Below are 22,748 nucleotides of genomic sequence, written 5' to 3' on the forward strand. Positions count from 1 at the left end.
TGCAGGTACGCATTCCGTGTATACCAGACGTTTCCCGTACATATATAACATACGTATCACTTACATACGACTAATAAAAAACTTGAAACACACGTACTGAGACAGTTCACACAGAGTATACTATAAATGGCACCATCTAGTGGACCAAGTGACGCATCGCTTTTCAAATAAATGTTTTCAGGTTGTCCGATTCTGAATGTGTAATATTGGCTTGAAAAATCTGATTAAAAGCCATACATCTACAGCTCATCAATAGTACAAAGTTGGGTAAGGCCATTGAAATATCGGGTAAGCCCCAACCCCACAAAAAAATGAATTACGAATGTGATTTACATTAGGCTGATTAATAGTTGTAGTTTTTTTTTATCCATACATTTATTATTACACGGCCACCATTGAATCATAATGGGTTTATGTTTTCTTTGTAAATAAAACGTATCGGTTGGCATCCATATCTCTGTATTCGACTATTTTGAACTAGGTGAAAAAACGTATCCAACAATTGGTAATCGATTAGAGTTAGTACAACCAAAATGGCGGACAGAACGCCTGGTGGTACGCAGAAAGCCAACGCAAAGGTGAATTTATTAATCTATGTTTACTTGATGCATTGGCTATTAAATGCTATAAGAACTGTTTATTGTAGTTCATGTGGTTATACACGTTATGGTTATGAACGTTGTACAGCTGTTGCCATATATGTTCCCATTTATAACTAGTAATTGTGTACGAAAAGACCACGTAGCTAACGCTAGCTAAGCCAGGCCCCAATCACCGGTATTTTTCCTGTCCCAAACATTGCAATGATTTCGCCATGTGTTTACATAACTGGCTAATCTAGCTGCTGTGTATTGGTAACTAGGATGGCAATTGTTTACATAACTAATTCGTACGTTTGAGTTGGTGTGTGATTTTGGTTGTCGCAACGTGGAGTATGAACAGTCGCTACTAGCAAGCTACCGTTAGCTAACTCCACCCTGCACGAGTCCTTTGGCTTTGCCGCCTTATGAAGCAGTGGTGAAAAGCAGTCGGACCCACCGTAGGCTTACTGACTGCTAGCTAGGTAGCCAACTATCTCACGGATAACAGCTACTGGCAAACTAATATCCAATTCAACAACATCCGTAATTAGCAATAGTTCGCTATAGGCTAGCTAACGCACTATTTCAACAAGCTGTCGCCTCTACATCAGTGTGTATTCATTAGTCAAATTCCGTTGCAAAACGTTTTGCAATGGAAACGGTTTACTCTAGGAAGCAAACAAAGCATTCGAAACAGGGAGGGACCTACCTGTGTTTGTCCAATAGTAACGGCATAAAATTTTCGGTTTGGAGTTTTGCAACGGAAATCGACTAATGCATATACCCAGTTACATTAGCCAGCTAACTTGGTTGCGTTACAGCTTTGCCTGGCGGGTCAGTGTGCTAGTTAAACTAATGCCTTTATTAACGAGATCGAGCTGGCAACCTCAAGGGAAATACAGAAGTTATATTTCTGAATATTGTAACTAACTAACTAGCTAACGTTACTGTGACATGAGTGTATTCAAGTTTTGTTTTGTTTAATTTTGTAGGCGCTGCTGGAGAGCAAGTTGAAGTCCTTCAGCATTGGAAAAATGGCCGTGAGTAAGAGGACCCTAAGCAAGAAGGAACAAGAGGATATCAAAAAGAAGGTAAGACTAAATATAAGTGTTACACTGCAGTGTTCATTAGGGCACACACAATTTTTTGCAATGGAAAATAAAATACATTTCTTATTGGTTTCATATCATTTTTTTGTTGTCTTATCAAATCGTTTTTTTGAGGGGCCATATACCCATATTTAGCCGATGTTATTGCGGGTGCAGCGAAATACTTGTGTTCCTAGTGCAGTAGTATCTAACAATTCACAACAATACACACAAATCTAAAGTAAAAAAAAAAATGAATTAAGAAATATATAAATATTAGGACAAGCAATGTCGGAGTGGCATTGACTAAAACACAGTAGAATAGAACACAGTATATACATATGAAATTAGTAAAGTGGTATGTAAACATGACCCTGATGTTGTGACATTGCTTATGAGAGATGATGTTGGTCTGGTCCTTGACAGGAGGATGAGCGGGCAGCTGCAGAGATCTATGAAGAGTTCCTGGCTGCGTTCGAGGGAGGAGAGGGAAAGGTCAAGGCCTTCGTCCGTGGGGGCATTGCTAATGCAACTAAAGGTAAATAGAACCATGTCAACCTTCATAAACAGCACAATATTATCAGGGATATGTTTAGCTAGATATTAAATGTTTATATATGTTGTGTAGTAGGGTTGGGCAGTCAAATTACCAATTTCCGTTGTCCCTGTGTATGGATAGACAGTTGTAAGCTATTGTATGGTACATTCTAGTAAGAAACTGCACTAACTTGTGTTGATGTACTGTGTTTCTTCCTACAGAGGAGGCTGCTTCTGATGACAAGAAGGGCAAGCTGTATAAACCCAAGTCACGCTTCGAAACAGCAGCAGCACCGAAAAGCAGCTTCCTGCCTTTGGAAACTCCTCCGCAGTTTTTAACATTAGATAAAAGACATGTATGTATCATCACAATCAACATTTTATTTTACTGTTGTTAGACTAAGCAAATAGCTAGTCCTTTTACCGGCCTCTTACAAAAAGTAATACTTTTTTGTTGTTTATCTTCCTTTCAGACACTGAAGAAAACAAATGAAAAGGAAAAGAAGAAGAGTAATCTAGAGCTCTTTAAGGAAGAACTTAAACAGTAAGTCATTTCACATCCCTCATCTTTTGCTCCATGTACTCAACCTGGACTCGGGTAGACGTAACATAGTAAATATAAATCCGAGACACTCCAATTAGTATAATATCTTACGAATTACAAATCGTACAATATGTTACGAATTGCAATTCATACAGTGTTTTACGGAATGTAATTCCTACTATATTTTTTGAATGTGCAGAACGTATGATATCTTACACATTTGTTGTGACTAACGTTAGTTAGGTGGCTAACTCTAACATTTGTTAGGCAAGGGGTTAAGGTTAGGGGAACGGTTAACTTATGGCTCAAATCCCATTAACGGGATCGATTTGACAACATCCGGTGAAATGGCAGAGCGCTAAATTCAAATGAAACTACTATAAATAGTAAACTTTCATGAAATCACACATGCAATACACCAAATTAAAGCTACACTTGTTGTTAATCCAGCCAACGTGTCAGATTTCATAAAGGCTTTACGGCAAAAGCAAACCATGCGATTATCTGAGGATTGCACCCCACCAAACAAACACAGACAATCATAATTCAACCCGCCAGGCACGACACGAAACTCAGAAATAAAGATATAATTCATGCCATTGACGAGCTTCTTTTGTTGGCACTCCAATATGTCCCATAAACATCACAAATGGTCCTTTTGTTTGATTAATTCCGTCGTTATATATCCAAAATGTCAATTTATTTAGCGCCTTTGATCCAGAAAAACACCGGTTCCAACTCGCGCAACATGACTACAAAATAAAAAAAAATCCTAATACAACTTTAGGTATTTTTTTACGTAAATAATTGATCAAATTTAAGACGGGATAAACTGTGTTCAATACCAGAGGGAAACAATGTGGAGCGTGCTTTCAGGTCACGCGCCTCAACCAGAACAGTACACTTCACTCGACCCTCGTTCTGAACAGGCCTACTTCTTCATTACACAAAGGAAAAACATCAACCAATTTCTAAAGACTGTTGACATCAAGTGGAAGCGATAGGAACTGGAAGCAACTGCCATAGAATTCTAGATTCCCATTGATGACACATTGAAAAGAGAGTGACCACAACATTTTTTTCCCTGGATGGTTTGTCCTCGCGGTTTCGCCTGCCAAATAAGTTCTGTTATACTCACAGACATCATTCAAACAGTTTTAGAAACTTCAGTGTTTTCTATCCAAATCTACTAATAATATGCATATCCTAGCTTCTGGGCCTGAGTAGAAGGCAGTTTACTTTGGGCACGCTTTTCATCCGGACGTGAAAATACCGCCCCCTAGCCTAGAGAAGTTAACTAACATGCTAAGTAGTTGCAAAGTTGCTAAAGTTGACCTTGATGAGATTCGAACACGCAACCTTTGGGTTGCTAGACATTCACGTAATTCGACCACCCATCAACTTTTGCCTTAAGTAACCTTCTATCTTATGTAACCATACCAAACATAACATATCATACTAATTTGAGTGTCCCGGATTTGCCTTTATTATGTCGCGTCTAGTCTGAGACCAGGCTGATGTACTTGGCATTGCACTGGATTGCATAATCTAATATTCTCTGTCTCTCCCAGAATACAGGAAGAGCGGGATGAAAGACACAAGATGAAAGGCAGAGTCAGTCGATTTGAACCTCTCTCCGGGATGGAGGGAAAACGCTCCTCATGTAAGTGTCTGCCAGGGTTCACACCAGGTGCTTGAGGTGCTTAAAGTACTTCAATAAGGCACTCTGAAATTCAGGTACTGGAATACCTTGAAAATCATACATTTTCTCAAGTTGGTACTTGACTTAAAATGAGAGGGGAACATGATCGAATGTGTTTATGAAAAATACAGTATTAGAAACATTTATTGGTCTTCCGAATGAATTTCGAGGCATGCTACCAAGTTTTATTTACCGTAATTTCCGGACTATTAAGCGCACCTGAATATAAGCCGCACCCACTGAATTAAAAAATATATTATTTTGAACATAAATAAGCCGCACATGTCTATAAGCCGCAGGTGCCTACCGGTACATTGAAACAAATGAACTTTACTCAGGCTTTTAACGAAACACGGCTTGTAACAAAAATAAATAGGCTTTAACGAAACACGGCTTGTAACAAAAAATTTAAAATTAGCAGTAAGCTTTAGTTGTCTTTTTGCACTGAGTCAATTCCTCACGCTGCTGTTTCCAACGTCTTATCATCGACTCATTAAGACCAAGCTCCCGTGCAGCAGCTCTATTTCCTTTTCCAACAGCCAGATCAATCGCCTTCAACTTGAAAGCTGCATCATATGCATTTCTCCGTGTCTTTGCCGTGATTAGGGTGACAAAATGACTACCGTAATCAGAATGATGGGAAGTTTGAGAGCGCTCGATTTAATCTAAACAGTAAACAAAAAAGTTGTTTGACCTTAACCCGTTCGGCAATTTCATTGGTCTAATGAAAGCTTCATGCCGCCAAAAAACTGAGCACGTCACAGAATGTGTTTTTATTTTTAGAAAAAAAAATTGAAAGTGGGAAAAATCCATATATTAGCCGCGTCATTGTTTAAGCTGCGAGGTTCAAAGCCTGGGGAAAAAGTTGCGGCTTATAGTCCGGAATTTACGGTACTCAAGTGTTTTGTGCTGTGGTTGTAAGGTGAGCCCGCTCATTCCACCCACACTCCCACTCAGCCAGTCTGGTACAGAACTGACTGATTAGGCCCCACCTAACGTCACATTGAGAGCTAAAATGCCGGGCAAATGTAGATTCAACCCTGCCTTTTGTGCATATGGAACACTTTTGGGAACTTTTATTTCAGCTCATGAAACATGGAACCAACACTTTACATGCTGCATTTTATATTTCTGTTCAGTATAGTTCAACTTTTTTACCACTACATCACTGGACCCAATCAACCCACACTGTGTGAAGTGCAAAAAATTTGTCCGTTTGACATTGTGAGCATGAGTGAATCGTCACCGAAGAGCCACATGAAAGGGTAAAGACACAATGCTTCATCCTGCACTGACACCAGTTCTATGTTGTGACTTTTTCAACCTCCAGGGAGTTTTTGCCAATCGGCGCCCGCAATATTCCGCTTTATCAAGCGGCAGCCGTGCTCCTGCCGTTCTGGTGGCCGTTCACGTGCCGTTTTCCCTCACACACAGCTCCCGACCGGTGACACTAAAGCTGCCAGTTGGAAGCAAGATGCTTTTTTTGTAGCTATTAAGTAGTCGATTCCCAAATGCCCAATAAAAAGCGTCATTAAGCTGGAATTGTGTAGTGATGCGAATAGGAAATGTGTGTTCACCAGTAGGCATGTCCAAAAACTCTAGTCACCACTACTCAAATCACAAAATCATCAGTACTGACTTACCACTCATGTATACTACCGTTCAAAAGGGAGATTTGTACAGGTTAAAAGGGATCTTGGAGAAGGAAGGCTATCACTCCATTTTGCAACGCCATGCCATACCCTGTGGACGGTCCTTAATTGGAGCCAATTTCCTCCTACAACAGGACAATGCCCCAAAGCACAGCTCCAAACTATGCAATAACTATTAGGGAAGAAGCAGTCAGCTGGTATTCTGTCTATAATGGAGTGGCCAGCACAGTCACCGGATCTCAACCCTATTGAGCTGTTGTGGGAGCAACTTGACCGTATGGTACGTAAGAAGTGCCCATCAAGCCGATCCAATTTGTGGGAGGTGCTTCAGGAAGCATGGGGTGAAATCTCTTCAGATTACTTCAACAAATTGACGTCTAGAATTCCAAAGGTCTGCAAGGCTGTAATTGCTGCACATGGAGGTTTCTGTGATGAAAGCAAAGTTTGAAGGACACTATTTTTGTTCAATTAAAAATCATTATTTATAACCTTGTTAACGTCTTTACACTATTTCCTAATCATTTTGCAACTCATTTGATGTATTTTTTAAAATGTTTATTTTATTTCCCTTTTTATTTAACCAGGTAGGCTAATTGAGAAAAAGTTGTCATTTACAACTGCGACCTGGCCAAGATAAAGCAAAGCAGTGCGACACAAACAACAACAGAGTAACACATGGAATAAACAAACATAGTCAATAACACAAAATAAAAAAGTCTATATACAGTGTGTGCAAATGAGGTAAGGCAAGAAATAGGTCATAGTGGCAAAATAATTACAATTTAGCAATTAAACACTGGAATGATAGATGTGCAGAAGATGAATGTGCAAGTAGAGATACTGGGGTGCAAAGGAGCAAAAAAATAACAGTATGGGGATGAGGTAGTTGGATGGGCTATTTATAGATGGGCTATGTACAGGTGCAGTGATCTGTGAGCTGCTCTGACAGCTGGTGCTTAAAGTTAGTGAGGGAGATATGAGTCTCCAGCTTCAGTGATTTTTGCAGTTCGTTCCAGTCATTGGCAGCAGTGAAATATACCTGCTCGAGCGCGTGCTACGGGTGGGTGCTGCTATGGTGACCAGTGAGCTGAGATAAGGCGGGGCTTTACATAACAAAGACTTATAGATGACCTGGAGCCAGTGGATTTGGTGACGAATATGAAGCGAGGGCCAGCCAGCGGGAGCATACAGGTCGCAGTGGTGGGTAGTATATGGGGCTTTGGTGACAAAACGGGTGGCATTGGGATCGACTGCATCCAATTTGCTGAGTACTGTGTTGGAGGCTATTTTGTAAATGACATCGCTGAAGTCAAGGATCGGTAGGTTAGTCAGTTTTACGAGGGTATGTTTGGCAGCATCAGTGAAGAATGCTTTGTTGCGAAATAGGGAGCCGATTCTAGATTCAATTTTGGATTGGAGATGCTTAATGTGAGTCTGGAAGGAGAGTTTACAGTATAACCAGACACCTAGGTATTTGTAGATGTCCACATATTTTAAGTCAGAACCATCCAGAGTAGTGATGCTGGATGGGCAGGCAGGTACTGGAAGTGATCGGTTGAAGAGCATGCATTTAGTTTTACTTGCATTTAAGAACAATTGGAGGCAACGGAAGGAGAGTTGTATGGCATTGAAGCTCGTCTCGAGGTTAGTTAACACAGTGTCCAAAGAAGGGCCAGAAGTATACAGAATGGTATCGTCTGCGTGGAGGTGGATCAGAGAATCACCAGCAGCAAGAGCGACGACATTGATGTATACAGAGAAAAAAGTCGGTCCGAGATTTGAATTCTGTGGCAACCCCATAGAGATGTATGTTTTCATGGAAAACAAGGACATTTCTAACATTTACATTACATTTAAGTCATTTAGCAGACGCTCTTATCCAGAGCGACTTACAAAATGGTGCATTCACCTTATGATATCCAGTGGAACAACCACTTTACAATAGTGCATCTAAATATTTTAAGGGGGGGGGTTAGAAGGATTACTTTATCCTATCCTAGGTATTCCTTAAAGAGCTGGGGTTTCAGGTGTCTCCGGAAGGTGGTGATTGACTCCGCTGTCCTGGCGTCGTGAGGGAGCTTGTTCCACCATTGGGGTGCCAGAGCAGCAAACAGTTTTGACTGGGCTGAGCGGGAACTGTGCTTCCTTAGAGGTAGGGGGGCCAGCAGGCCAGTGGTGGATGAACGCAGTGCCCTTGTTTGGGTGTAGGGCCTGATCAGAGCCTGAAGGTATGGAGGTGCCGTTCCCTTCACAGCTCCGTAGGCAATCACCATGGTCTTGTAGCGGATGCGAGCTTCAACTGGAAGCCAGTGGAGAGAGCGGAGGAGCGGGGTGACCCCAAACTTTTGAATGGTAGTGTATGTAGTAAATAAGTAGTGAAACAATGTATTATTGAGTAGAACTTGTAAGGTACTGATGAATAGTAAGTTTATTTTTTTTCTCATGAGGTTGTGGTGATATACTACCATCTGATGGAAACTAGAAACAATGGCATAATAAGAACTATTACAAATTTGATGTTCCTTGAAAATAAATATTAGTGCTTGGAAATGTCATTGAATTTGACTTGACCTTGTAGAGAACAAACCCTGGTCTGCTTATGGAATCCAAACTCATTTGCTCTGTTTCAATGGTCAAACAGAGGATTACATTGAATTTTTCTGTGACCTTTATTTAACTAGGCAAGTCAGTTAAGAACAAATTCTTATTTACAATGACAGCCTACCGTGGAACAGTGTGTTAACTGCCTTGTTCAGGGGCAGAACGACATATTTAAACAAAAATGACCTTGTCAGCTCTGGGATTCGATCCAGAAACCTTTCAGTTACTGGCCCAACGCTCTTGGGATATCAGTTAAGATTTCAGGCTAGGAAACTGTTAGACTATCTAAAATACATTAAGACCCGTTGGCTCTTGGACATGTTCCCTTCCTTCCTTCCTACAACTCTCATACTGACTGCTTCAAACCTCCACCCACTCCATTTCCTTTGCCTGGAAACAACATTTATATACTGCCTTTCTGCTTTTTTTAGTGGATGGTTCTTCAAGAAGAAACCGTCCGTCCAGTGGTAATTTGATAAATTTATACAGTGGCTTGCTTTTAATATCTAACATCTCACTAAGATTATATATTCTATAAAAGGCTTCTCTACTCTGCTCTCTCTGCAGTTCTGGATGACGCTGCACCTGGTTCCCATGACGTCGGAGACCCCTCTACAACTAACTTATATCTCGGAAATATCAACCCACAGGTAAACCTTTTTATGGCTCATGAATATGCTTATTTATGAAATATGTTACATGCCTAATTGCCTATATTAATAGCATAAATCCTACTGATATATTGCATTACAATGTAAAATGACAGAAATAACAGCAAGTCCACGTGCCCCGCTCCCTCCCTCGGCCTCTGTTGTTGTGGTTGCTGTGTGTAGATGAACGAGGAGATGCTGTGTCAGGAGTTTGGGCGCTACGGCCCTCTGGCCAGCGTGAAGATCATGTGGCCGCGGACAGATGAAGAGAGGGCCAGGGAGAGGAACTGTGGCTTTGTGGCCTTCATGAACCGGAGGGATGCAGAGAGAGCTCTGAAGAACCTCAACGGTATTAAAGCCTTAGTTATCATCATACCACTGACCGACCACAATGCAACTTTACTCACATTACATCAAATAATGTTTTAATGTCAAGTTTTTGTGTTTTTTTGTCTAGCTCTTCTGCTGCTTGGGCTTTCCTTTTGCTCTCTCTGTGGGACATGGGACTTGTAGAGTTCACCAGCATGTATCACATGTACATTACTGTTCAAAAGTTTGGGATCATTTAGAAATGTCCTTGTTTTTTAAAGAAAATGACATTTTTTGTAAATGTTTAAAATAACATCAAATTGATCAGAAATACAGTGTAGACATTGCTAATGTTGTAAATGACTATTGTAACTGGAAACGGCAGATTTTTTTTTTTTAATGGAATATCTACAGAGGCCCATTATCAGCAACCATCACTCCTGTGTTCCAATGGCACGTTGTGTTAGCATCCTGGAGTCAACTCTTCACTGTTGACGTTGAGACTGGTGTTTTGCAGGTACTATTTAATGAAGCTGCCAGTTGAGGACTTGAGTTGTCTGTTTCTCAAACTAGACACTCTAATGTACTTGTCCTCTTGCTCAGTTGTGCACTGGGGCCTCCCACTCCTCTTTCTATTCTGGTTAGAGCCGGTTTGCGCTGTTCTGTGAAGGGAGTAGCACACCGCGTTGTACGAGATCTAGGCAATATCTCGCATGGAATAGCGTTCATATCTTAGAACAAGAGTAGACTGACGAGTTTCAGAAGAAAATTCTGTTTCTGGCCATTTTGAGCCTGAACCCACAAATAATGATCCTCCAGATACTCAACTAGTCTAAAGAAGGCCAGATTTATTGCTTCTTTAATCAGAACAACAGTTTTCAGCTGTGCTAACATAATTGCAAAAGGGTTTTCTAATGATCAATTAGTCTTTGAAAATGATCAACTTGGATTAGCTAGCACAACGTGCCATTGGAACACAGGAGTGATGGTTGCTGATAATGGGCCTCTGTACGCCTATGTAGATATTCTATTTAAAAAATCTGCCTTTTCCAGCTACAATAGTCATTTACAACATTAACTATGTCTACACAGTATTTCTGCTCAATTGTGTTATTTTAATGGTCCAAAAATGTGCTTTTCTTTGAAAAACAAGGACATTTCTCAGTGACCCCAAACTTTTGAACGGTAGTGTATATGTAATGAAAGGGGCTGGTTATTCATCAGCAATGTATTTAGCAACACAAACTGGTTATAGTGGTTATAGATGGCCAAACATCAATGTTTTATTTTATTTGCAACATCAACATGACGTATTGGCATTCTTAGTGTATTCAAAACCGCAACTGATACACTATAATTGGTAGTAAGATCAGATGAGATGCACAGTAATAAAAGGCAAATAGGCTGCTTATGGTTTTTTACGAGTGTGTTTCTTCACTGTTTCCAGCGAAGATGATTATGAACTTTGAAATGAAGCTGGGCTGGGGTAAAGGCGTGCCCATCCCCCCTCACCCCATCTACATCCCCCCGTCTATGGTGGAGCACACCCTTCCCCCGCCGCCCTCCGGCCTGCCCTTCAACGCACAGCCCTGCGAGAGGCTGAAGAACCCCAACGCCGCCCTGCTCCCTCCGCCCAAGAACAAGGAGGAATTCGACAAGGTAACTCTCCATGTCATGTCTGGGATGCTGCTGTGTACTGTATTAGGCCTGTCAGTTGTATCATGTGTATTTCTTAGGCATAGACCTAGTTTGGCTATTTGTCATGTAGTGAATATTTTGCTCATATCTTCTGCTAGTCATGGGTTTATTCCTTTTAAACATTTCTACATTTATTGGCCAAACTATGCTAGATTTAGCATTTTGAGAGGTGTGTTTAGTGTATATAAAGAAGCAGTGGTAAGTTGTGTGGGAATTTAAGAACTGTATACATTTGACCTGAAACTGACAGCAGTAGAGGAAAGTACTTTTTCATATGATGCAGTTTTTAATGCATTTAATATTTTTCACCTGTTGCCTTTTAACAATACTCACATATTCTATGTTTATTATCTGATGTGACTTCATATACAGACTCTGTCGCAAGCCATAGTCAAAGTGGTTATCCCAACAGAAAGGTACATGTTTTTCTTTTTTAAATTGATGTAAAACGTAGAAAAACATCCCATAATGAATAAACCCCAATTTTAAAGTTTGATCAATTGGATCGCTGCATGCTACGGGGGGTCGTTCAGTATGGGTGAGCAATGGTTGCGACAAGCAGACGTAGGCTTATAACCCCATCAGGTACCTGTTAGTAGACTACAAGATACTCACAGCCCAGCTTTCTGACACCACACAGTGTCCAAATGTTTTTCCTTTCACACATTCATTCCAACACTGCCTCCAAACATCAATACAGTCCATGGACCACCATGCCATTACTCGTCTGACGGGATAGAGGACATCAAAGGAATTTTTACCACCACTTGTCAGTCGTCACATGTAGACTAATAATATACATGTTATGATGCTAGCTACATAACACAGTCACATGCCATACATGCCTTGCTGGCTGTGGTTAGGTTGTTTAGACCGGTCTTGCACTCTGACTATTGCTCACTCCCACCGACACGCCCCCTTGGCCTCTGTCACCCAATCACGGGCTCAGCAACACCTAGCCCCAGCTCAGACCACCAATCCAAACTTCCCGTTAGTCTCAGTGACCTTTTGACATTGGCCTTGGTGAGCAGCACAAGTTGAACTGTCTGCGGCAGCGAGGGACCTGAAAGCATCATGGGATGGATTGGGAAAGTATACAGCATTTCACCCACCATGCATTGGTACGATCGGCTCCAATACTATATGGTAAATGTGATTTGCGTTGTCTACATATAAATGAAAGACATCCTTTGTTGTTGTGTTGTCCCCTTTAGGCTAATTGGTCCAACATGCTCCAATATTAGGTCGCTCTAAAATGTTCCAAAGGAGCTTAGGCCTAATTCCCCCCCATTTGGACATTTTGTGTTTATTCATACATCATTATGTAGTAGAATCATATGACCAGTAGAGAGCCTTTTGTTATTTAGCCTGTTTAGGCCAACAATCCTATAGTGCTTTGGTTCTTCATGCGAGTCAGTCAAGAAGAGTTGTCAGGCTGGCTTTGACAGGCTCTGTATGGGCTGATGCATCACTCAATACAGAGTCACTCAAACCTCTCTCAAACATGATTTATCTTGTCCAGCTTCACTGTCCTCCCTTCCTTATACTCTGTACTGCGGGGAGATGGTAGTTAGCGTTGTCTTGACTTGCAAAGATCCATACACCATTTTATAACTAGTAGAAGTACTAACTAATGTTAGTTTTAGGCAGCTAATGGCTCTTAAAATTGGTGTTAGGTGCTCTTAACATTTCTGAAATGATAAGGTCGGAAACATTTAGGAAGATGTTTCTTCCATCATACTTACAAATTAAACATTTTAACACATTCGATTAGTTAAGCTTATCAAACACAATGTAGGAAATAGTTTAAGTCTAGTACATGCATAGTTCCATGTGTCTTACACCTTCATGTGTTGTTACACTTAGTGTATTTAGGCCCAGAGGCTGTACTAGGTCAGGGCAGCAGACAGACAGGCTTTGCCTTGGGGAGAAGAAGGGTCACCTGCTCTGAATCTGTTTGTTTTAACTGTGTTTTTCTTCTAGGAATTTGCTCTCTCTCATCCACCGAATGATCGAGTTTGTGGTGCGTGAAGGCCCCATGTTCGAAGCCATGATCATGAATCGAGAGCTCAGCAACCCCATGTACAGGTACGTCTGTCTGTCTCTGTCAGTCTCTGTCTCTGCATCTTCTCGTATGTCTGTCTGTTTGTCGGTGCACGCGTTTGTGTGATCACTTTTTCAGTTGACAATGTATTGTAGTACAACAAGTTGACTGTCATTGTGTTGCCTCTGTTGGTCAGGTTTCTGTTTGAGAACCAGAGCCCAGCACACGTGTACTACCGCTGGAAACTCTACTCCATACTACAGGTCAGTGTGGACCAGCCATTGTCTGGCATCTTCTCCTGCATCACATTCTTAGACCAATTGCATCCTCCCTTTTTTCCTTCTTCTTTATCAGCTCTGTTATCTGTCCTCTCGTGACTGGTTAGGTTGAAAGCAGTATAGATCAAACACGTCTGTCCTCTTAACATTGTCACATTTAGAAGGGGGGGGTCTGTGGATGCATTGTTGACATGCTACTATTTGATAGCCTGAACACACGACAATGGGGCTCCCGAGTGGCGCAGTGGTCTAAGACACTGCATCTCAGTGCAAGAGGCGTCCCTGCAGTACCTGGCTCGAATCCAGGCTGCATCACATCTGGTTGTAATTGGGAGTCCCATAGGCGCACAATTGGCCTAGCGTCGTCTGGGTTTGGCCGGGGTAGGCCTTCATTGTGAATAAAAATGTGTTCTTAACCGACTTGCCTAGTTAAATGTAATACATGTCCTCGTTAGAGAGTAAGAAAGTTGTCTAATGTGAATGACGTAATAACTTGTCCCCACAGGGAGAAGCACCAACAAAATGGCGGACGGACGACTTCCGCATGTTCAAGAACGGCTCGCTGTGGCGCCCTCCTCGCCTCAATCCCTACCTGCACGGCAACTTTGAGGAGGGGGAGGGGCCTGAGGAGGAAGAGGAGGAGCCTGGGAAGAAAGGCTGCTTAAAAGAAGAGTATGTTCCCTGTTTATAATTTCATTAGCATAATGGTATTGTCTTATGGTTACTGTCACCCAAACACTCTCAAGACTCTGCGATAGACTAGCATCCTGTCCAGAGGGTTGTACTTGTACATCAAGCTGCCTCACACTACAGAAACAGATGGGCTCTTGTTGGGCCAGTCTGGCTTGGACAAGGTTACTAACTTTTACTTTTAACATTATCTATGCTCAACTCCTCTTCTTTCTTATCACCCCTCCCTCCCTCACTCCCTCCCTCCCTCCCTCCCTCCAGAGAACGTGATCAGCTGGAGGAGATGTTGAGGGCTCTGACTCCTAGAAAGGGGGACATAGCTGAAGCCATGCTGTTCTGTCTGCTGCATGCCGAGGCTGCTGAGGAGATTGTAGAGTGTGTCACGGAGTCCCTCTCCATCCTCAAGACACCACTCCCCAAGAAAGTAAATAAAATGGAAAACAAGTGCCATACTATGTTCTATAGAGAACTTTCTTTCTGCCATGTTGTATTGCATGTATATAGTGTATTGTTTTTGTGCTGACCTCACAAAAGGAATTTCCATGTAAATGGCCAATAAATGAAAGTTACTGTATCGTATCACAGTTCCAAACTTAACAAAACCTGCTGCTTATCTTCTGCCTTTGCTGGAGTTTGTTGCTTTCGTAGCCGGTTTTGCCTTGTTATTTGGTTTGGAAAGAGCTTTGAGCACGTGTAAAATGTTCCCTCAAATTAATTATTCAGTTATTCCATTCTATCAGGGAGGACTGGCCAGTTTGTTTGAATGTCTGATAATAATTCCTTCCTTGTTTTTCAGATTGCACGGTTATATCTTGTCTCTGATGTGCTGTACAACTCATCTGCTAAAGTAGCCAATGCGTCGTACTACAGAAAATAGTAAGTAGTCGAGTTTGGGTTCAGGTGATGTTTGCTTGTGACTGACTGACTGGGTGTAGAGGACCCTGCTTGTTCATGGATTACGTAACTTTTCGGTATACATTATTTGCATTATTAAAGATGTTTTCCTGCATAAGTGAATATGTTAAACTTGTCCCTGACACAGCTTTGAGACCAAGCTTTGCCAGGTCTTCTCAGACCTCAATGCAACGTACAAGACGATACAGGGTCACCTGCAGTCTGAGAACTTTAAGGTATATTCAATTGTATACATTTTCCGATCACAATTTGAATCATGTTACCTACCCCTATCTTTAAGAACTACACAATTATTTCAGGGCCCGTATCCACAAAGCATCTCAGAGGAGAAGTCCTGATCTAGGATCCATCCATGCAATCATAGTCGTTATGGTCTAAAAGGCTAAACTGATCCTGAATCAGCACGCCTACTCTGAGATGCTGTGGGTTTAGGGGCTAGGGATTGCTTCTGGACAGGGTATTACCGTTTGACCCGTCTAATGTTGTATATCCTCTTGTCCAACAGCAACGAGTGATGTCGTGTTTCCGTGCGTGGGAGGACTGGGCCGTGTACCCAGATCCCTTCCTCATCAAGCTGCAGAACATCTTCCTGGGTCTAGTCAACCTATCAGCTGATAAGGAGGCTCCCGCTCCCATCACAGTAGAGGTCAGCTAGCATACTCCCTTTTTCTTTTCCGGTCTTTCTCCTGATGCTGCTACCTAACCTTGTTAGATAATGAGTTGAAAATGTCTGGTGGTTTGTAAATGTTGTGTGTTGATTGGAGAATGTTGTGTGTTGATTGGAGAATGTTGTGTGATGGTTGGAGAATGTTGTCATCGTTTGAACATGTCATGGATTGAAAATGTTGTCTGAAGGTTTGAGAATGTTGTGATTTGATCATGTTGACAAAGTGTGACGTTGCCCACACAGCACTACTGCCCTAATAAATGTTGGAAGCTTATTTTCTGAATATATATATATATATATATCACTGCTCAAAAAATAAAGGGAACACTTAAACAACACAATGTAACTCCAAGTCAATCACACTTCGGTGAAATCAAACTGTCCACTTAGGAAGCAACACTGATTGACAATAAATTTCACATGCTGTTGTGCAAATGGAATAGACAACAGGTGGAAATTATAGGCAATTAGCAAGACACCCCCAATAAAGGAGTGGTTCTGCAGGTGGTGACCACAGACCACTTCTCAGTTCCTATGCCTCCTGGCTGATGTTTTGGTCACTTTTGAATGCTGGCGGTGCTTTCACTCTAGTGGTAGCATGAGACGGAGTCTACAACCCACACAAGTGGCTCAGGTAGTGCAGCTCATCCAGGATGGCACATCAATGTGAGCTGTGGCAAGAAGGTTTGCTGTGTCTGTCAGCGTAGTGTCCAGAGCATGGAGGCGCTACCAGGAGACAGGCCAGTACATCAGGAGACGTGGAGGAGGCCGTAGGAGGGCAACAACCCAGCAGCAGGACCGCTACCTCCGCCTTTGTGCAAGGAGGAGCAGGAGGAGCACTGCCAGAGCCCTGCAAAATGACCTCCAGCAGGCCACAAATGTGCATGTGTCTGCTCAAACGGTCAGAAACAGACTCCATGAGGGTGGTATGAGGGCCCGACGTCCACAGGTGGGGGGTTGTGCTTGCAGCCCAACACCGTGCAGGACGTTTGGCATTTGCCAGAGAACACCAAGATTGGCAAATTCGCCACTGGCGCCCTGTGCTCTTCACAGATGAAAGCAGGTTCACACTGAGCACATGTGACAGACGTGACAGAGTCTGGAGACGCCATGGAGAACGTTCTGCTGCCTGCAACATCCTCCAGCATGACCGGTTTGGCGGTGGGTCAGTCATGGTGTGGGGTGGCATTTCTTTGGGGGGCCGCACAGCCTCCATGTGCTCGCCAGAGGTAGCCTGACTGCCATTAGGTACCGAGATGAGATCCTCAGACCCCTTGTGAGACCATATGCTGGTGCGGTTGGCCCTGGGTTCCTCCTAATGCAAGACAATGCTAGACTTCATGTGGCTGGAGTGTGTCAGCAGTTCCTGCAAGAGGAAGGCATTGATGCTATGGACTGGCCCGCCCGTTCCCCAGACCTGAATCCAATTGAGCAATTGAGGGACATCATGTCTCGCTCCATCCACCAACGCCACGTTGCACCACAGACTGTCCAGGAGTTGGCGGATGCTTTAGTCCAGGTCTGAGAGGAGATCCCTCAGGAGACCATCCGCCACCTCATCAGGAGCATGCCCAGGCGTTGTAGGGAAGTCATACAGGCACGTGGAGGCCACACACACTACTGAGCCTCATTTTGACTTGTTTTAAGGACATTACATCAAAGTTGGATCAGCCTGTAGTGTGGTTTTCCACTTTAATTTTGAGTGTGACTCCAAATCCAGACCTCCATGGGTTGATAAATTGGATTTCCATTGATTATTTTTGTGTGATTTTTGTTGTCAGCACATTCAACTATGTAAAGAAAAAAGTATTTAATAAGATTATTTCATTCATTCAGATCTAGGATGTGTTATTTTAGCGTTCCCTTTATTTTTTTGAGCAGTGTGTGTGTGTATGTATGTATGTGTGTATATATATATATATATATATTTCATAAACCACTCCACTTCTCCTTTTCAACAGAAACCATCAGTTGAACACCTGGCCCCTGGTCTACTGGACCAGCCTGAGCCAGCAGAGGACATCGATGGGGCCCCCATCGGGGAGGATATGGACGGGGCCTCTCTGGAGGATGTGGATGGGGTCCCTATAGGGCTGGATGGAGGGACCATGGTGGACGGAGCCCCCCTAGGCTCTGGCCCCCTAAGCTCCGCCCCCCTTGACGGAGCTCCGCTGGGGATGGATGATCTGGACGGAGTGCCCATCAAGGCCCTGGAGGAGGACATAGACGGAGTGCCTTGTGAGTGGCCTTATGACCTCTATACTGCCACATCCTCATAGGAATTATTAAAGGGATACTTCTTCCCCCAAATGACACTAACATATTTGTTTCTGTACCTTGTCAACAGTCTATTGACTAACCCTGACCTTAGGATTGGAGGACATTTTTCTAACCTTGTTCTTCTTGTCTTTTAGTGGATCATGCTGCGGCCAAAGCAGCATCCTTTAAAGTAGCACCTTCAAAATGGGAAGCAGTGGACGAGTCTGAGCTAGAAGCACAGGGTGAGTGAGACCACAACTACAGCTAGTTTCTACCAAGCTAGGATTCCACTTGAAACTGTGCTAATTATGTTTCAATGGCTAGTTTCTACCAAGCTAGTATTCCACTTGAAACTGTGCTAATTATGTTTCTATGGCTAGTTTCTACCAAGCTAGGATTCCACTTGAAACTGTGCTAATTATGTTTCTACGGCTAGTTTCTACCAAGCTAGGATTCCACTTGAAACTGTGCTAATTATGTTTCTATGGCTAGTTTCTACCAAGCTAGGATTCCACTTGAAACTGTGCTAATTATGTTTCTATGGCTAGTTTCTACCAAGCTAGGATTCCACTTGAAACTGTGCTAATTATGTTTCTATGGCTAGTTTCTACCAAGCTAGGATTCCACTTGAAACTGTGCTAATTATGTTTCTATGGCTAGTTTCTACCAAGCTAGGATTCCACTTGAAACTGTGCTAATTATGTTTCTACGGCTAGTTTCTACCAAGCTAGGATTCCACTTGAAACTGTGCTAATTATGTTTCTATGGCTAGTTTCTACCAAGCTAGGATTCCACTTGAAACTGTGCTAATTATGTTTCTATGGCTAGTTTCTACCAAGCTAGGATTCTGTCCTAATTCTCCGTCTCCTCCTCAGCCGTGACCACCTCTAAATGGGAGATCTTTGAGCAGCCAGAGGAGAAGAAGGACGAGGATGACAGTGATGATGAGGACACCAAGAGTTCCCGGTCAGAAGAACCTCCGAGTTACCCCAACCCCATCAGAGATGACTTGGACTCCAAGACCAAGCACTCTGAGATGAATGAGGACAGACGCACCAAGCTCCGGGAAATAGAGGTAAACTAGTCAGCATTTTACTGGAATCACAAAGTACACAACAGGTTATTTAGATGTCTGAAAATAAACATGGACAGCTCTGAGTTGTTTGTATATTTTTATTTCTTTGGGCTAAATTGGTTCAAAGAAGTTTGGTTTACTTCGCTTGTTCAATGGCCACACCCTGAAAGTTGACCCTGTCGTATTTATATCTAGACGTTAGCATATTTGTTTTATTATATTATTATTTTCTACCAGGTCAAAGTGATGAAGTTCCAGGATGAGTTGGAGTCTGGGAAAAGGCCCAAGAAGTCTGGCCAGAGTCTCCAAGAGCAGGTGGAAAACTACAGAGAGAAACTCTTACAGAAGGTATTACATACTGACTGTCCTCTTGGTTCCTGTAGGAACATAGGGCCTGTACTATTGTTTTCCACCGTTATGGGAACCTCTATTAGATTCATTAAGGTCATTGCTATTGACCTTTTATATTCAGCTGTTACAGACGGTAAGATATGTGGAACCATGCTGTTTGTTATCTGATGAAGTACTGTCAATGCCGTTTACCTCAATATTTAAAGTATCCTCTTGAAAATGTTTCTAAGCTATAAACTTCAGTTTATATTAAGGTATTTGATATCACAGGACTCCCTTGAATACAGTGGAAGTTGTTACTGAGTGGACTATTCTAGCGAAATAACAAAAAATAAAGTGAATTTGGATAAAGTTGGCAACTTGTCTTTTTCTTTTGCAGGAAAAAGAAAAGGAGAAACTGGAACGAGAGAAAGAGAGGGAGAAAGAGAGGGAGAAAAAGGACAAGGAGAAAAGCGAAGCTCGCTCTAAAGACATCAAGAAGGAGGAGTCTACTCCGACCAGGAAAGACAGGTTAGTCCCTCATATGTTGTGACGCATTCATTAGAGACATGATGGCTGTGTGTGGTTGGGTAACAGGAGGAAACTCTGGTAGAGCTGTGTAATGGGATCCTAGGAAATGACTTAAACAAAGGGCTCCAACTCATGATCAGGTTTAAAGTTCTTGCACCCTTGAAATACAGGGGCAGTTTAGGGCTCCTTGAAAAAGATTCATATATCAATGGGATTCACCTAATAAAAACAAGCGTAGACTGTTGTAACATCATCGCTGACAAAACAATATTTCATCCGCCTATGTCGTCGTCTCTGACAGGCGTGGCCTGTCTCCTGTGGTTGCTAGGAAACGGCGCCACAGCGCATCACCCTGCAGCCCCCCACGGAGCAGCAGTAGACGGGTGCGCTCCCCATCCCCCCGCTCCGAGAGGTCAGAACGCCTCTACTCCAAGGACGTAGGGTCATCACGATCCCGCTCCTCCCACAAAGACTCCCCTCGAACCACCATCATCAAGAAGTCCTCCAAAAGGTACTAAATCATCTAGATGTCTTAAAAACATTCTATAAGTAACACTTCTATACTTTATTATACTGTCCCTGGCCTTTCTGGCTCCACTGTTTTGAGAATAGTGCTGATCTTCTCTTGACATTGGAGAGGGAAATAAACTGTTAAGTGGATTTGTATTTGATTGACATAGTCTTTGTGGTGGGCTAACTTCCTGTAACTTCCCCAAGACCATTGCAGTTTGGTTCTCTTGGTGTCCCTCTGACTGTCTGGTCTGTGTTTTCTCTCCCTCAGGTCTCCCTCGTTATCCCGCACGCCCAAACGGTCCCGGAGGTCACGCTCCAGAACACCCAAGAAATCCACCAAAAAATCCCGTTCAAAATCACGGTCCCCACACCGGTCCCACAAGAAATCAAAGAAGAGTAAACACTGACAAATCACCCACCCCTCGTTCTGAACCCCCACCCTCCTCCCTCTTCATCCCTCTGCTGTGATGTATAAATAAAAGAATGAACAGTGGCAGCTCAGTTCCCTGCCTGAATGTTCCTGTGAAGAAGAGGAGGATTAAGATGAGAAATGGTTATGAACAGGTTGCCATGTTGAGACTCAATGGATCGAGCAATGTTGCCATGTAGGGTCTACTCTAAATGGATCCTTCCGGGTTGCCATGTTGGGTCTAAATGGATCCAGCAATGCTGTTTTATATTGTAAATAAATAAGTGTCCTGCCCACTCCCCCCACCGCTCAATGGGATTCATCCTCGTGGTAGACACCTCCTGTACCCAGTGTGAAGACGACTAGTCTTATTTCCATGCTGTAGTTTTCTTTTTTGTAGTTCACAATTAATAAATATGATTCATTATAATATTATCTTGTTAAACTTTTTGCATTGTAAATCCAAAATGAAAGCTTCAGACAAGCCCTGGAAGTTCTCCCCCTGCTGTTTCAGTCCATTTTCTTCCATATGCTGCCCAGATCTGTTAAGCACTGGTATTTATTTAACACATGGCTGTAATGGTAGTGAGTCCTACGTTTTCACAGTTGTCAAGCTGTGGTGGAGACGGAGGGAAACTAGAACACATTTGTGGCTCTGAACTGTACATGACAATACTGAAAATATAGAACCCCAACTGTTTCAAATGTCATGGTGAGATTGTCCTTTGTAGAAATAAACATACTATATGTTTATTGTAACTTAGACTACACAAATCTTTAAAGCAATAACAACCATTTGAACATTTGAAATTATGATCACAGTGCATTGAGTCCACTCCATGCTGGGTGTAGAGGCCGTAGACCTGTCAGAGGTTCGACTATGGTGGTTATATCGACACTCAATCACGTTGAACTCTGAGGGGTTAGATGTCTTGATAAGTTGCCATGGTCAACAAGTAGATTGTATAAATATTATCTACGTTGCTTACACTTGAGCAAACAGGGATATCATGAGTATTGCTACAGAACTTTTACTAGCCACTAAAATGCATACTTTTTTTAGTATACTACATATCCACTAGATGTCGGTAAGACGCTTAATAGTTCAGATATCTAGAGACTTCTGAAAATCCTATATTTTGTCATTCATTTGTATGTTTATCTTTGAAGTTTGCCTACATCAACGTCTCGAGCGCAGAAGGCAAGCCATCAATCCTCTGTCCCTCTGACGTGTTCCTGGGAAAGAATAGATGTATAATGTGTTATGAAAGGGATCGCTTACACACCATCTCTCGCTCGTGCTCTCTGGGGTTCCTAAAACTGTAATTCATCTTACATATCTCTCACTATTTGTAGTGAGAAAGAACAATGGTCTTTGCCAGGATAGGATATGGGGTGTTTGCTGTGTAACTGTCCCACAGGGGGAGCCCCATGCTGAATGAATGATGTGCTGTCTGTTTCACTTGGCCTCTATCTGGAATAGAGTCCTTGCTTGTTTAGAGCCCAGCATCTGTCCTCACAGATCCTCAGTGGGGTTTAGACCAGGATACAATGGGAAACTGTCTCCATGATGTCGGATGTGTTGGGTCCCATCCATGTATACAATACAGAGGGCGGGAGAGAACGTGTCCTGCTGAGACACTGGCCATTAATGCTGTCTTTTGATAGAAGGCCT

General features: G+C 42.6%; 1 protein-coding gene across 6 annotated transcripts; it reads left to right on the plus strand.

Annotated features, from left to right (window-relative positions):
* Positions 1-473: 473 nt before the first annotated feature.
* Positions 474-21,505, plus strand: LOC106578468 (U2 snRNP-associated SURP motif-containing protein). 6 transcript variants are annotated; one of them, XM_014157290.2, is made up of 25 exons: positions 474-578; positions 1,574-1,672; positions 2,096-2,207; positions 2,429-2,562; positions 2,680-2,750; positions 4,322-4,413; positions 9,137-9,172; positions 9,273-9,355; positions 9,539-9,704; positions 11,112-11,323; positions 11,735-11,778; positions 13,346-13,450; positions 13,603-13,669; positions 14,190-14,356; positions 14,636-14,798; positions 15,171-15,250; positions 15,417-15,504; positions 15,795-15,935; positions 17,918-18,194; positions 18,371-18,457; positions 19,091-19,290; positions 19,528-19,638; positions 20,021-20,151; positions 20,480-20,662; positions 20,933-21,505. In XM_014157290.2, exons 1-25 carry the CDS (start codon positions 534-536, stop codon positions 21,069-21,071), a joined length of 3,033 nt encoding a protein of 1,010 aa, XP_014012765.1. In that variant the 5' UTR covers positions 474-533; the 3' UTR covers positions 21,072-21,505. The 6 variants fall into 6 exon arrangements, with proteins under 6 accessions (XP_014012765.1, XP_014012760.1, XP_014012764.1 ...); XM_014157285.2 differs by having other exon boundaries at positions 475-578; positions 20,453-20,662; XM_014157287.2 differs by lacking the exon at positions 474-578 and adding an exon at positions 1,301-1,415.
* Positions 21,506-22,748: the final 1,243 nt, after the last annotated feature.

The sequence above is a fragment of the Salmo salar genome, chromosome ssa19 (genome assembly GCF_905237065.1).
Source record: "Salmo salar chromosome ssa19, Ssal_v3.1, whole genome shotgun sequence".
In the NCBI taxonomy this organism is placed as follows: domain Eukaryota; kingdom Metazoa; phylum Chordata; class Actinopteri; order Salmoniformes; family Salmonidae; genus Salmo; species Salmo salar.

Bases quoted from the DNA above. Each gene is read 5' to 3' on its own strand.
- LOC106578468 (XM_014157284.2), top strand. From the start codon at position 1,356: ATGCATATACCCAGTTACATTAGCCAGCTAACTTGGTTGCGTTACAGC. The intron at 2,208-2,428 runs GTAAATAGAACC...TTCTTCCTACAG, and splicing joins CATTGCTAATGCAACTAAAG to AGGAGGCTGCTTCTGATGAC. The intron at 15,251-15,416 runs GTAAGTAGTCGA...TCCCTGACACAG, and splicing joins GCGTCGTACTACAGAAAATA to CTTTGAGACCAAGCTTTGCC.